Source organism: Calidris pugnax, unplaced genomic scaffold, assembly GCF_001431845.1.
Source record: "Calidris pugnax isolate Ruff unplaced genomic scaffold, ASM143184v1 scaffold120, whole genome shotgun sequence".
NCBI classification, from domain to species: domain Eukaryota; kingdom Metazoa; phylum Chordata; class Aves; order Charadriiformes; family Scolopacidae; genus Calidris; species Calidris pugnax.
In genome coordinates, this window is record NW_015090867.1 from 443,239 (window position 1) to 457,654 (window position 14,416).

The window sequence follows — 14,416 nt, forward strand, 5'->3', positions numbered from 1 at the left end:
ACTCCCAGTACCAGCATCCCTACCCCATATGGTACTGGCACTCCCAGTACCAGCATCCCCACCCCATACTGGTACTGGCACTCCCAGTACCAGCATCCCTACCCCATACTGGTACTGGCACTCCCAGTACCAGCATCCCCACCCCATACTGGTACTGGCGCTCCCAGTACCAGCATCCCTACCCCATACTGGTACTGGTACTCCTAGGACCAGCATCCCTACCCCATACTGGTACTGGCACTCCCAGTACCAGCATCCCTACCCCATACTGGTACTGGCACTCCCAGTACCAGCATCCCTACCCCATCCAGTTACCACCATCCCCGGTACCTGCAGCTCTACCCCACCCTGGCACTGACATCCTGGTACCACCACCCCCAGTACCAGCATCCCCCATCCCAGTAGGTGCGAACCCCATAAGTGCCACCTGGGGGGGGTCCCCAAAGGGCTCCCCATTATGGCCACGCTACTGGGATGGTTCAACCAGAGCTGGGAGCAGCAGTTGCCCCGCCGGCCAGAAAGGGGGAGGAAAAGAACGACCCCAAAGTACCCCCAAATCCTCTCACGTCTGTCACGGGGGGTAGCACACACACACACGTTGGCATCACAGGGTGACTGGTGCCACCCCATCCCTTCCCCTTGGGCATGAAAATCACCTTCCTCCTCCTCCCCCCCCTAAAAAAAATATCATCGTTGGGATGGGAGATTGTGGGGATGGGAAATCATCAGGGAAACCATCCCTGGGATGGAAAATCATCAGAGAAATCATCCCTGGGATGAGAAATCATCAGAGAAATCATCCCTGGGATGGGAAACCACCACCAGCATCACCAGTGCTGTCCCAGTACCAGTGTGGGCGGCCGGGGCGCCTTTGCCGTATGCAAATATATCTCATATCCATATATAAATGTGTGCGTACCCTGCGCGTCAGGGCTCTCCCACTCCACACTTTCCTGGCCCTGGGAGTTTTGTCCCAGGACGAGGGCTGAGCTGAGCAGGGCAGGATTTTCCAGTCCCCGGCATCTCATTCCCGAGAGGGTGGTGGGGAGCAGCACCCCCCACGGCACAGCGGCGTTAAACGGCTGATCCGGGGATCCGGGCCCGCTCCCCCTGCCCCGGGGACCCTCCATACTCCCAGGCAGAGCGACCCTCACTCCCTCATCCCCACACACCCCCCTCACCCCGAGATACCCCCCAAGTTTTAAGCCGGGCTCCCCGCTGCCCGGGCCCTGCGGTATGTAACGGGCCTCCGCCGCCGCTGGCAGGCCCGGCCCCGCGGCTCCCGGCAGTCCCAGGCCACACGCCGCCGCAGCGCCCCAGAGGAGCCTCCCGGGAGGCCCCAGGCCGGGAATAAACCCCGGAGCCGCGCGGGGAGAAGGCGGGGGAGCGGCACTCACCGCTCCGGTACGCGGAAATCTTTGCCCGCCATGATGACGATGGCGACGGCACCCGGTCCGTCAAACGTCACTTCCGCTTCCGCCGCCGTGACCCCGCGCGGCCCCCGGACGCCCCGGCGACGCCACAATGAGGCCACGCCCCCCCGAAGGGAGGCCACGCCCCCTGACCGGTGCCGCCTGAGGCTGTGGCGCCGCCTCGCGGTCACCGCGGGTACAACAGTCCCCGAACCATCGCCAGTATCGCCGCACCAGTGCCAGCATCACCTCCCCAGTGCCACCACCAGTATCACCACCCCAGTGCCAGCATCACTGCCCCAGTACCACCACCATATCACCGCCCCAGTGCCAGCATCGCCGCCCCAGTACCAGCACCAGTATCTCTGCCCCAGTGCCAGCATCACTGCCCCAGTACCAGCACCAGTATCACTGTCCCAGTGCCAACATCACTGCCCCAGTACCATCATCACCACACAAGTACCACCACCAGTATTACCACCCCAGTGCCAGCATCACCTTCCCAGTACCAGCACCACCTTCCCAGTGCCAGCACCAGTACCACCGTCCCAGTGCCAGCATCACCACCCCAGTACCATCATCACCACCCTAGCACCACCACCAGTATCACTGCCCCAGTGTCCACATCACTACCCCGGTGCCAGCACCAGTACCACCGTCCCAGTACCATCATCACCACCCCAGTACCACCACCAGTATCACCGCCCCAGTGCCCGCATCACTACCCTGGTGCCAGCATCACCGCCCCAGTACCATCATCGCAGCTCCAGTGCCAGCACCAGTGTCACCACCCCAGTGCCAGCACCAGTATCTCTGCTCCAGTACCACCATCACCGCTCCAGTACCAGCATCGCCGTCCCAGTAGCAGCATCACTGCTATGGTGCCAGCACCAGTATCTCTGCCCTATCGCCAGCATCACCTTCCCAGTGCCAGCACCAGTATCTCTGCTCCAGTACCACCATCACCGCTCCAGTACCACCACCAGTATCACTGCCCCAGTGCCAGCATCACTGCCCCAGTACCACCATCATCGTTCCAGTACCACCATCACCTTCCCAGTACCAGCACCAGTATCTCTGCCCCGGTTCCAGCATCACCACCCCAGTGCCAGCATCACCTTCCCAGGACCAGAATCACCCCCTCCCAGTACCAGTATCACTGTCCCAGTCCCAGTATGACTGCCCCAGCACCAGCATCACAGCCCCAGGACTGGCATCCCCACCCTGTTCCAGCACTGGTACCAGCATCACCAGTACCAGCATCCCCACCCCATACTGGTACTGGTACTCCCAGTACCAGCATCCCCACCCCATACTAATACAGGTACTCCCAGTACCAGCATCCCCACCCCATACTGGTACTGGCGCTCCCAGTACCAGCATCCCCACCCCATACTAATACAGGTACTCCCAGTACCAGCATCCCTACCTCATACTGGTACTGGCATCCCCAGTACCAGCATCCCCACCTCATACTGGTACTGGCATCCCCAGTACCAGCATCTCTACCCCATACTGGTACTGGCATTCCCAGTACCAGCATCCCTACCCCATACTGGTACTGGCGCTCCCAGTACCAGCATCCCCACCCCATACTGGTACTGGCGCTCCCAGTACCAGCATCCCTACCCCATACTGGTACTGGTACTCCCAGGACCAGCATCCCCACCCCATACTGGTACTGGCACTCCCAGTACCAGCATCCCTACCCCATACTGGTACTGGTACTCCTAGGACCAGCATCCCTACCCCATACTGGTACTGGCATCCCCAGTACCAGCATCCCCACCCCATACTGGTACTGGTACTCCCAGTACCAGCATCCCTACCCCATACTGGTACTGGTACTCCCAGGACCAGCATCCCCACCCCATACTGGTACTGGCACTCCCAGTACCAGCATCCCTACCCCATACTGGTACTGGTACTCCTAGGACCAGCATCCCTACCCCATACTGGTACTGGCATCCCCAGTACCAGCATCCCCACCCCATACTGGTACTGGCACTCCCAGTACCAGCATCCCCACCCCATACTGGTACTGGCACTCCCAGTACCAGCATCCCTACCCCATCCAGTTACCACCATCCCCGGTACCTGCAGCTCTACCCCACCCTGGCACTGACATCCTGGTACCACCACCCCCAGTACCAGCATCCCCCATCCCAGTAGGTGCGAACCCCATAAGTGCCACCTGGGGGGGGTCCCCAAAGGGCTCCCCATTATGGCCACGCTACTGGGATGGTTCAACCAGAGCTGGGAGCAGCAGTTGCCCCGCCGGCCAGAAAGGGGGAGGAAAAGAACGACCCCAAAGTACCCCCAAATCCTCTCACGTCTGTCACGGGGGGTAGCACACACACACACGTTGGCATCACAGGGTGACTGGTGCCACCCCATCCCTTCCCCTTGGGCATGAAAATCACCTTCCTCCTCCTCCCCCCCCTAAAAAAAATATCATCGTTGGGATGGGAGATTGTGGGGATGGGAAATCATCAGGGAAACCATCCCTGGGATGGAAAATCATCAGAGAAATCATCCCTGGGATGAGAAATCATCAGAGAAATCATCCCTGGGATGGGAAACCACCACCAGCATCACCAGTGCTGTCCCAGTACCAGTGTGGGCGGCCGGGGCGCCTTTGCCGTATGCAAATATATCTCATATCCATATATAAATGTGTGCGTACCCTGCGCGTCAGGGCTCTCCCACTCCACACTTTCCTGGCCCTGGGAGTTTTGTCCCAGGACGAGGGCTGAGCCGAGCAGGGCAGGATTTTCCAGTCCCCGGCATCTCATTCCCGAGAGGGTGGTGGGGAGCAGCACCCTCCTGGAAAGATGCTGTCGGCGTCTCCAGCTGGGAGAAAAAGCCCCTTTTCCAGAGGGAGGGAAACCACACGGATTAGCATCAACGCCGGGAAGACGGAGGCGGTGGCGGGGAAGGGCCGGCTCGACTCGCCCGGCCGAGGAGGGGGCCCAGCTTTCGGGGTGCCCCGCGGCCGTCTGGGCACACGGGGGCTGCTCCCCCCCCCACCCTGCACCGGGAAAACCAGGTTGAACCTCCTTCGTTTCCAAGCCAACCCTGTAATTAGCGCTCGGCCCAGGCTGGCGAGCAGGATCCGGCCCTGGGAAGGAGCCGCGGCCGTCTCCGGGTGTGAGGCAGGGACCAGCTGAGCCCGGAAAACTCATCTCACACCTGGCTGGCCTCGCTGTCCCTCTCCGTGTGTTCCCCTCATTTTCCCTCCTCATTCCCAGCCCATCGCTCGCGGTGCTGCCCCAGGGCTTTTTGCAAAGGCTGATTTTGCCCCGCGGGGACCCTGGGGAGGCCACGCCCCCTGACCGGTGCCGCCTGAGGCTGTGGCGCCGCCTCGCGGTCACCGCGGGTACAACAGTCCCCGAACCATCGCCAGTATCGCCGCACCAGTGCCAGCATCACCTCCCCAGTGCCACCACCAGTATCACCACCCCAGTGCCAGCATCACTGCCCCAGTACCACCACCATATCACCGCCCCAGTGCCAGCATCGCCGCCCCAGTACCAGCACCAGTATCTCTGCCCCAGTGCCAGCGGCTGCAGGCACAAATCCACCCAAAAAGGCTTTTCCCCCCCCAAGTGATGCCCAAACCCCAGATCCCTCCTTCCCAGGTGAGCCCCCAGTGCCAGCATCACCTTCCCAGTACCAGCACCACCTTCCCAGTGCCAGCACCAGTACCACCGTCCCAGTGCCAGCATCACCACCCCAGTACCATCATCACCACCCTAGCACCACCACCAGTATCACTGCCCCAGTGTCCACATCACTACCCCGGTGCCAGCACCAGTACCACCGTCCCAGTACCATCATCACCACCCCAGTACCACCACCAGTATCACCGCCCCAGTGCCCGCATCACTACCCTGGTGCCAGCATCACCGCCCCAGTACCATCATCGCAGCTCCAGTGCCAGCACCAGTGTCACCACCCCAGTGCCAGCACCAGTATCTCTGCTCCAGTACCACCATCACCGCTCCAGTACCAGCATCGCCGTCCCAGTAGCAGCATCACTGCTATGGTGCCAGCACCAGTATCTCTGCCCTATCGCCAGCATCACCTTCCCAGTGCCAGCACCAGTATCTCTGCTCCAGTACCACCATCACCGCTCCAGTACCACCACCAGTATCACTGCCCCAGTGCCAGCATCACTGCCCCAGTACCACCATCATCGTTCCAGTACCACCATCACCTTCCCAGTACCAGCACCAGTATCTCTGCCCCGGTTCCAGCATCACCACCCCAGTGCCAGCATCACCTTCCCAGGACCAGAATCACCCCCTCCCAGTACCAGTATCACTGTCCCAGTCCCAGTATGACTGCCCCAGCACCAGCATCACAGCCCCAGGACTGGCATCCCCACCCTGTTCCAGCACTGGTACCAGCATCACCAGTACCAGCATCCCCACCCCATACTGGTACTGGTACTCCCAGTACCAGCATCCCCACCCCATACTAATACAGGTACTCCCAGTACCAGCATCCCCACCCCATACTGGTACTGGCGCTCCCAGTACCAGCATCCCCACCCCATACTAATACAGGTACTCCCAGTACCAGCATCCCTACCTCATACTGGTACTGGCATCCCCAGTACCAGCATCCCCACCTCATACTGGTACTGGCATCCCCAGTACCAGCATCTCTACCCCATACTGGTACTGGCATTCCCAGTACCAGCATCCCTACCCCATACTGGTACTGGCGCTCCCAGTACCAGCATCCCCACCCCATACTGGTACTGGCGCTCCCAGTACCAGCATCCCTACCCCATACTGGTACTGGTACTCCCAGGACCAGCATCCCCACCCCATACTGGTACTGGCACTCCCAGTACCAGCATCCCTACCCCATACTGGTACTGGTACTCCTAGGACCAGCATCCCTACCCCATACTGGTACTGGCATCCCCAGTACCAGCATCCCCACCCCATACTGGTACTGGTACTCCCAGTACCAGCATCCCTACCCCATACTGGTACTGGTACTCCCAGGACCAGCATCCCCACCCCATACTGGTACTGGCACTCCCAGTACCAGCATCCCTACCCCATACTGGTACTGGTACTCCTAGGACCAGCATCCCTACCCCATACTGGTACTGGCATCCCCAGTACCAGCATCCCCACCCCATACTGGTACTGGCACTCCCAGTACCAGCATCCCCACCCCATACTGGTACTGGCACTCCCAGTACCAGCATCCCTACCCCATCCAGTTACCACCATCCCCGGTACCTGCAGCTCTACCCCACCCTGGCACTGACATCCTGGTACCACCACCCCCAGTACCAGCATCCCCCATCCCAGTAGGTGCGAACCCCATAAGTGCCACCTGGGGGGGGTCCCCAAAGGGCTCCCCATTATGGCCACGCTACTGGGATGGTTCAACCAGAGCTGGGAGCAGCAGTTGCCCCGCCGGCCAGAAAGGGGGAGGAAAAGAACGACCCCAAAGTACCCCCAAATCCTCTCACGTCTGTCACGGGGGGTAGCACACACACACACGTTGGCATCACAGGGTGACTGGTGCCACCCCATCCCTTCCCCTTGGGCATGAAAATCACCTTCCTCCTCCTCCCCCCCCTAAAAAAAATATCATCGTTGGGATGGGAGATTGTGGGGATGGGAAATCATCAGGGAAACCATCCCTGGGATGGAAAATCATCAGAGAAATCATCCCTGGGATGAGAAATCATCAGAGAAATCATCCCTGGGATGGGAAACCACCACCAGCATCACCAGTGCTGTCCCAGTACCAGTGTGGGCGGCCGGGGCGCCTTTGCCGTATGCAAATATATCTCATATCCATATATAAATGTGTGCGTACCCTGCGCGTCAGGGCTCTCCCACTCCACACTTTCCTGGCCCTGGGAGTTTTGTCCCAGGACGAGGGCTGAGCTGAGCAGGGCAGGATTTTCCAGTCCCCGGCATCTCATTCCCGAGAGGGTGGTGGGGAGCAGCACCCTCCTGGAAAGATGCTGTCGGCGTCTCCAGCTGGGAGAAAAAGCCCCTTTTCCAGAGGGAGGGAAACCACACGGATTAGCATCAACGCCGGGAAGACGGAGGCGGTGGCGGGGAAGGGCCGGCTCGACTCGCCCGGCCGAGGAGGGGGCCCAGCTTTCGGGGTGCCCCGCGGCCGTCTGGGCACACGGGGGCTGCTCCCCCCCCCACCCTGCACCGGGAAAACCAGGTTGAACCTCCTTCGTTTCCAAGCCAACCCTGTAATTAGCGCTCGGCCCAGGCTGGCGAGCAGGATCCGGCCCTGGGAAGGAGTCTCCGGGTGTGAGGCAGGGACCAGCTGAGCCTGGAAAACTCATCTCACACCTGGCTGGCCTTACTGGCCAGGACTCATTGTCCCTCTCCGTGTGTTCCCCTCATTTTCCCTCCTCATTCCCAGCCCATCGCTCGCGGTGCTGCCCCAGGGCTTTTTGCAAAGGCTGATTTTGCCCCGCGGGGACCCCGGCTGCAGGCACAAATCCACCCAAAAAGGCTTTTCCCCCCCCAAGTGATGCCCAAACCCCAGATCCCTCCTTCCCAGGTGAGCCCAAGCATCCTCCACCCTGAGGACAGGGGGTTCACCACCACCTGACCCTCTCCCCGAAAACCCGGGGAGGCGGAGGGAGGGCTTTGCAACCCATTTTGGGGAACAGCCTTGACCGTGGGGACCTGGGGGCGGGTGACTCAGGGGTGCCCGGGGTTGCGAAACAGGCCTGGGATGATTTGGGAGACGCCTCCACGCAGCCCCGCCAAGCCCAGCCGCCCCGGGGAGCGGAGCCCATCGCAGGAACAAGCCACGGCAGCGTCTGGGCTTTGCTCGGAGACCGACCCGTCAGGCAGGTTTCCCTCAGCGGGAGCGGAGCCGGAGAGAACCATCCGGAGGAGCCGGGCATGTCCCTCCGCCCGCTGCCGGGCTGACGGAGCCTCCCCCCTCCCCGGCTCTCTCCTCGCCGCCGGAGCCATGCGAGCGGCCGGCTTGCTGCTGGCTTGGGTGCTGCTGCGTCCCGTTGCCACCCAGCAATGTCACCTGGCCGGCGGCGTCCTCCGCTTCACCGACAGGCACGCCGAGATTCGGGTGCCGGCGCTGCACCGGGTGCCCAGCTCGCTCGATCCCCTCTACGGCCTCGTCCGGCGCTGCCTGGACCTCATCCAGCAAAACCCCCTGCCCACAGGTGAGCCCCCAGCCAGGACCCCACCACCATGGGTGCTGGGACACCACACCATGGGTCCTGAGACCCCATCACCACGGGTGCTCGGACCCCACCTCCATGGGTCCTGAGACCCCACCACCACTATGGGTGCTGGGACACCACCATTATGGGTGCTGGGACTCCACCACTATGGGTGCTGGGACACCATCACCATGGGTGCTCAGACCCCACTTCCATGGGTCCTGAGACCCCACCACCATGGGTGCTGGGACACCACTGCCATGGGTCCTGAGACCCCAACACCACGGGTGCTGGGACACCACCGCTATGGGTGCTGGGACCCCACCTCCACGGGTGCCTAGACACCACCACCATGGGTGCTCGGACCCCATTTCCATGGGTCCTGAGACCCCACCACCATGGGTGCTGGGACCCCACCACTATGAGTGCTGGGACCCCACCTCCACGGGTGCTGGGACACCACCTCCATGGGTCCTGAGACCCCACCACCATGGGTGCTGGGACCGACCCCATCGGGACCCCACCACCATGGGTGCTGGGACCCCACCACCACGGGTGCTCGGACCCCACCACCACGGGTGCTGGGACACCACCACCATGGGTCCTGAGACCCCACCACCACAGATGCTGGAACCCCACCTCCATGGGTGCTTGGACACCACCACTATGGGTGCTGAGACCCCACCTCCACGGGTGCTGGGACACCACCACCATGGGTCCTGAGACCCCACCACCATGGGTGCTGGGACCCCTGGGGTTTTGCCAGCTGAAATCCCCGTGTCCGGAGCTGCTCCATGGGATCTGGGATCCAAGAGGGGGATGCTCCTCTGCCCCAGCCCTGCAGCCCTGGGAGGTTTTGGGGTGCATCGGGTGGGATCCGTTACTGGTGCCGTGGTTTTTTTTGCAGAGCTGCTCCGGGCGGCCCTCAATGAAGGTGCTAGGACCCCACCACCATGGGTCCTGAGACCCCACCACCACAGATGCTGGAACCCCACCTCCATGGGTGCTTGGACACCACCACTATGGGTGCTGAGACCCCACCTCCACGGGTGCTGGGACACCACCACCACGGGTGCCTAGACACCACCACTATGAGTGCTGGGACCCCACCACCATGGGTCCTGAGACCCCACCACCATGGGTGCTGGGACCCCACTACTATGGGTCCTGAGACCCCAACACCATGGGTGCTGGGACCCCATTTCCATGGGTCCTGAGACCCTACCACCATGGGTGCTGGGACACCACCATTATGGGTGCTGGGACCCCACCACCACGGGTGCTCAGACCCCACCTCCATGGGTGCTGAGACCCCACCACCATGGGTGCTGGGACCCCTGGGGTTGTGCCAGCTGAAATCCCCGTGTCCGGATCTGCTCCATGGGATCTGGGATCCGAGAGGGGGATGCTCCTCTGCCCCAGCCCTGCAGCCCTGGGAGGTTTTGGGGTGCATCGGGTGGGATCCGTTACTGGTGCCGTGGTTTTTTTTGCAGAGCTGCTCCGGGCGGCCCTCAATGACCCCGGCTCGGTGCGGACGTCGCAGGTGAGTCAGGATGAGGGGTGGGGGATCCCATGGGACGACCACGGGTGCCTAGACACCACCACTATGAGTGCTGGGACCCCACTTCCATGGGTCCTGAGACCCCACCACCATGGGTGCTGGGACCCCTGGGGTTTTGCCAGCTGAAATCCCCGTGTCCGGAGCTGCTCCATGGGATCTGGGATCCAAGAGGGGGATGCTCCTCTGCCCCAGCCCTGCAGCCCTGGGAGGTTTTGGGGTGCATCGGGTGGGATCCGTTACTGTACCACCATGGGTGCTGGGACACCACCATTATGGGTGCTGGGACCCCACCACCACGGGTGCTCAGACCCCACCTCCATGGGTGCTGAGACCCCACCACCATGGGTGCTGGGACCCCTGGGGTTGTGCCAGCTGAAATCCCCGTGTCCGGATCTGCTCCATGGGATCTGGGATCCGAGAGGGGGATGCTCCTCTGCCCCAGCCCTGCAGCCCTGGGAGGTTTTGGGGTGCATCGGGTGGGATCCGTTACTGGTGCCGTGGTTTTTTTTGCAGAGCTGCTCCGGGCGGCCCTCAATGACCCCGGCTCGGTGCGGACGTCGCAGGTGAGTCAGGATGAGGGGTGGGGGATCCCATGGGACGCACCCGCCCGGGATGGGGGCGCAGGGAGCACCCCAAAAACCGGGTGCAGCGGTGCCGACTGCGCTCTCCCATCACGTAGGTGGTGCAGTATGAGCTGGGCTACGTGGTCTGCGCCGCGGTGGCTCTGCTCTTCACCGTGGCTGTGCCGGTGGCCGGGATGTGCTTCTGCTACTGCCGGAGCCGCCGGCGGTGCGGGGGCCGCCTGCGTGCCCACCGGCGCTCGCTGACCTGCCGCCGCCACTGCCTGCTGGCCTGCCTCTCCCTCACCTCCCTCGTCATCCTGTGAGTCCCCCAAAGCACCCCGCCAACCGGCCCCCTCGCCCCAGGGTGGTGCCCCACGGCAAAGGGGGGGTGTCTCTGCCCCCCATCACCTCCTGCTTGTCCCCGGCAGGACCAGCGTGGTCTGCGCCTTCGTCACCAGCCAGCGGGTGAAGGCGCAGATGGAGCCGGGGCTGGGGGCCGTGCCCACCACCCTGCACACCCTGCGCCAGCACATCGCCAACATCCCCCAGGTGGGTCCTGGCACGAGGTGCAGCCCAGGGAGGGCTGCGTTTCCCTCACGGAGCAGGTTGGGAGGCCAGAGGAGGCGGCGGCTGCATTAAAAATGTATTTTGAATGGCACCGTAGCGCTTCCTCCCCTCCCAGCGGCTGCTACCCCCGGCCGACCGGCTCCTCTCTCCTGGCAGGGGGTGCAGATGGTGGTAGACCAGTTTGAGGTGCCCCGACAGCAGATAATCTCGGACCTGGGGGGTAAGCACTGCGCCGGGGACTGGTGGGGAACCGCTCCAAGCTTGATGAGATGCCAACGGGGTGCCCGCTGCCTTGCAGGGCTCAGCCGGAGCGTGGGGCTCTCCATCCACGCGCAGCTGAAGGCGATGACCTACGCGGCGCTGGCGGACCTGCAGGACAGGGCTGGAGGTACGGCCGAGCGTGGCTCTCCCCGGGGGCCAGTGCCTGAAAAGCCTCGCCGGAGAGCCGGGGCGGCCGAGGGGAGCAGCGTGAACTAGCCCTGGGCTTTCTCTTTAAGACCTACAGACCTCGCTGCACCATTTACAGATTCTCGACAAGACGGCGCGGGCGCTGGCGTCGGCGCGGGCCGAGCTGGAGCCGGCGCTGAGGGAACGGCGTCGGCGCGTGGTCGCGTTGCTGGACGACCCGCGCTGCACCTCCTGCGCCAGCGTCCTGGGCAGGGCACAGGGCCTGGAGCTGGGGGCCGACTACAGCAAGGTGGGAGATGGGGTGCTGGGCCCCCACCGTCATCACCATGGTGGCAGGGGGTGGGTGGGGGTCTGGCACCCACAGGCAGCCCCCCTTGAGCTGCTCAGCAACCCTTCTTTCCTCACAGGGCAACGGCACCTTCAACTCCATCCCGGAACTGGCCGTGGAGAGGATGGCGCAGGTCATCCAGGGTGAGTGGGACGGCTGGACGGAGCAGGGACACCCTCTGTGGGGCACATCCCTCTTTGGGGACATAGGGTGGGACGAAGGGACCATCTGACCCCTCCAGCATGGCCTCGACCCCACAGATCTGCGGGAGGAGATGGCCCACGTGACGGAGAAGGTGCAGTCCATCGCCAACAGCTTCCCCCTCCCCGACTACACCCAGCCCGTCAGCGAAGCCCTGGTGAAGGCGGAGGACAGGAGCCGGCCGTACCTCCGGGAGGTGGAGCGCTTCGAGCGGTACAGGTGACACCAGGGAGCATGAAGGGGTGCAGGGGGTGCGGCAGAGATGGGCGCTGAGCCCCCCTCCAAGCCCCAGCTGGTCCATCAGCCCCATATCTCAAGGCCATGCCCTGCTGCTCCTTCCTCCAGGTGGATCGCGGGCACCGTGCTGTGCTCCATCATCCTCCTCATCCTCGTCTGCAACGTGACGGGGATGGCCCTGGGGGCGTACGGGCTCTCCAAGCGGGAGGACCCGAGTGACTACGAGTGCCGAGGAGAAGCTGGCGCCAAGTTTCTCCTGGTGTAAGCATCTCTCTGGGTGCTGGGGGGGTGGGTGAGTTGGGGGTGTGTGTTGCCATTTCACCTTCCCAAAAAACAGAGGGGCAAAGCCAAGGGAGGGACTGGGAGCGGGACGAGCGGAAAGGCTTTTGAAGCCACCGCCTGTGCCTGCGGGTTTGGGAGAAGCCGCTCCTCCCTGGGAGCTGGCAGGTCCCGTACCCCGATCCCGCTGCCCGGCACACCCCGCTCCCGGGGGCCCTTCCCAGGCAGCCCGGCGTGCCCGGGCGCGGGAGGGAGCCGCGGGGCTGCAGCCGGCTGGGCAGGTCCCCACAGGCCTTTCTGCTCGCTCGGGTCTGCAAAGCTGCCACCGGCACCTCCTCTCCCTCTTTCAGCGGCGTGGGCCTGGCTTTCCTGTTCTCCTGGCTCCTCATCCTCCTGGTTTTCGCCACCTTCCTGGTTGGGGGCAACATCCAGACGTTGGTTTGCAGGAATTGGGTCAACCAGGAGATTTACAAGGTGGGCAGCCACGCAGCCACCCATGGCCCCACAAACCTCTGCTTGGGGGCACCAAAATGCCTCCAAACACTCTGCATCCTCCCTCTAAACCCATCCAGAAAAACCCCCATCCTAAACCAGAAGATTAAGCTTAAAGACTAGGTCCTTGGATTTGCAGCAGCAGCAGGGACTTGTCCTTGGGCTGCTAATTTGCTCGAGGTGAGGACGCTCCTACCTGCAGCACCCTTGTCCTCCGGTTGTTTGGGGATCCCTGGGGTGCCTGTACACTGCACCAGGGCCGGGAGCAGGGTTGGGAATGGGGTGAGGGCTCGTCTTGTCCTTGGGCTGCTAATTTGCTCGAGGTGAGGACGCTCCTACCTGCAGCACCCTTGTCCTCCGGTTGTTTGGGGATCCCTGGGGTGCCTGTACACTGCACCAGGGCCGGGAGCAGGGTTGGGAATGGGGTGAGGGCTCGTCCGTGGCCGCGCACATACAGGCAGGTCCCTGCACGGGGCCATCCACTGCTTTCCCTCCGAACACCGCCCGGTGAGGCTCTGCAATGGGGATCACAAAAATAAAGGCAAGATTAGCTCTGGTTGGGATCGGGTACCCCAGGACACACCTGTGAGGGCAGAGCACCCCCAAAATCGTTGCTGGGAATGCCTGTGCCTGACCCTAACCCTCTTTTTCCTCCAATTTGCCCCAGTTCATTGATACCCCCGGGAACCTGCCTCCATCCATGAACCTCACCCGACAGCTCAACCTCAGGAGGGACTCCAACCTCAGTGCCACGTACCGGTGGGTGCCACAGGAGCCCACCTCTGCCCTTGTACATCGGAGGGCTAATGTGGGGTCACACCATCCATGTCCCTTTGCCTTCCAGGGAATGCAAGAGCGGCGCGGGGCTGTGGGAGGTGCTGCAGCTCGACAGGTCCTACGACCTGGATGAGCATCTAAAATCCCCCAAGGTGAGGGCCGGCTGCAGCCAGAGCTTCTAGTAATGGTACAGACGTGTGAGTTTTACTGGGGTTACTGGGGACGACCCGCGCTGCACCTCCTGCGCCAGCGTCCTGGGCAGGGCACAGGGCCTGGAGCTGGGGGCCGACTACAGCAAGGTGGGAGATGGGGTGCTGGGCCCCCACCGTCATCACCATCACCCCCCCCTCAGGGCAGCCCCGAGGGTCACGGGTTGTTTCTTCCACCCCCAAGGTG

At 62.8% G+C, this 14,416-nt stretch overlaps 1 protein-coding gene across 1 annotated transcript in view; it reads left to right on the top strand.

Moving 5' to 3' along the window:
* Positions 1 to 8,214: 8,214 nt before the first annotated feature.
* PROM2 (prominin 2) overlaps positions 8,215 to 14,416 on the top strand; it is an 11,149-nt gene continuing 4,947 nt past the window's right edge. The window contains exons 1-13 of the mRNA XM_014945468.1: positions 8,215 to 8,607; positions 10,101 to 10,150; positions 10,848 to 11,050; positions 11,160 to 11,280; positions 11,455 to 11,518; positions 11,597 to 11,686; positions 11,796 to 12,007; positions 12,075 to 12,177; positions 12,295 to 12,454; positions 12,581 to 12,733; positions 13,102 to 13,225; positions 13,911 to 14,002; positions 14,088 to 14,172. Of these exons, the coding sequence (XP_014800954.1) occupies positions 8,397 to 8,607; positions 10,101 to 10,150; positions 10,848 to 11,050; positions 11,160 to 11,280; positions 11,455 to 11,518; positions 11,597 to 11,686; positions 11,796 to 12,007; positions 12,075 to 12,177; positions 12,295 to 12,454; positions 12,581 to 12,733; positions 13,102 to 13,225; positions 13,911 to 14,002; positions 14,088 to 14,172 (1,668 nt within the window). The 5' untranslated portion in view covers positions 8,215 to 8,396. The remainder of the gene's footprint in view (positions 8,608 to 10,100; positions 10,151 to 10,847; positions 11,051 to 11,159; positions 11,281 to 11,454; positions 11,519 to 11,596; positions 11,687 to 11,795; positions 12,008 to 12,074; positions 12,178 to 12,294; positions 12,455 to 12,580; positions 12,734 to 13,101; positions 13,226 to 13,910; positions 14,003 to 14,087; positions 14,173 to 14,416) is intronic.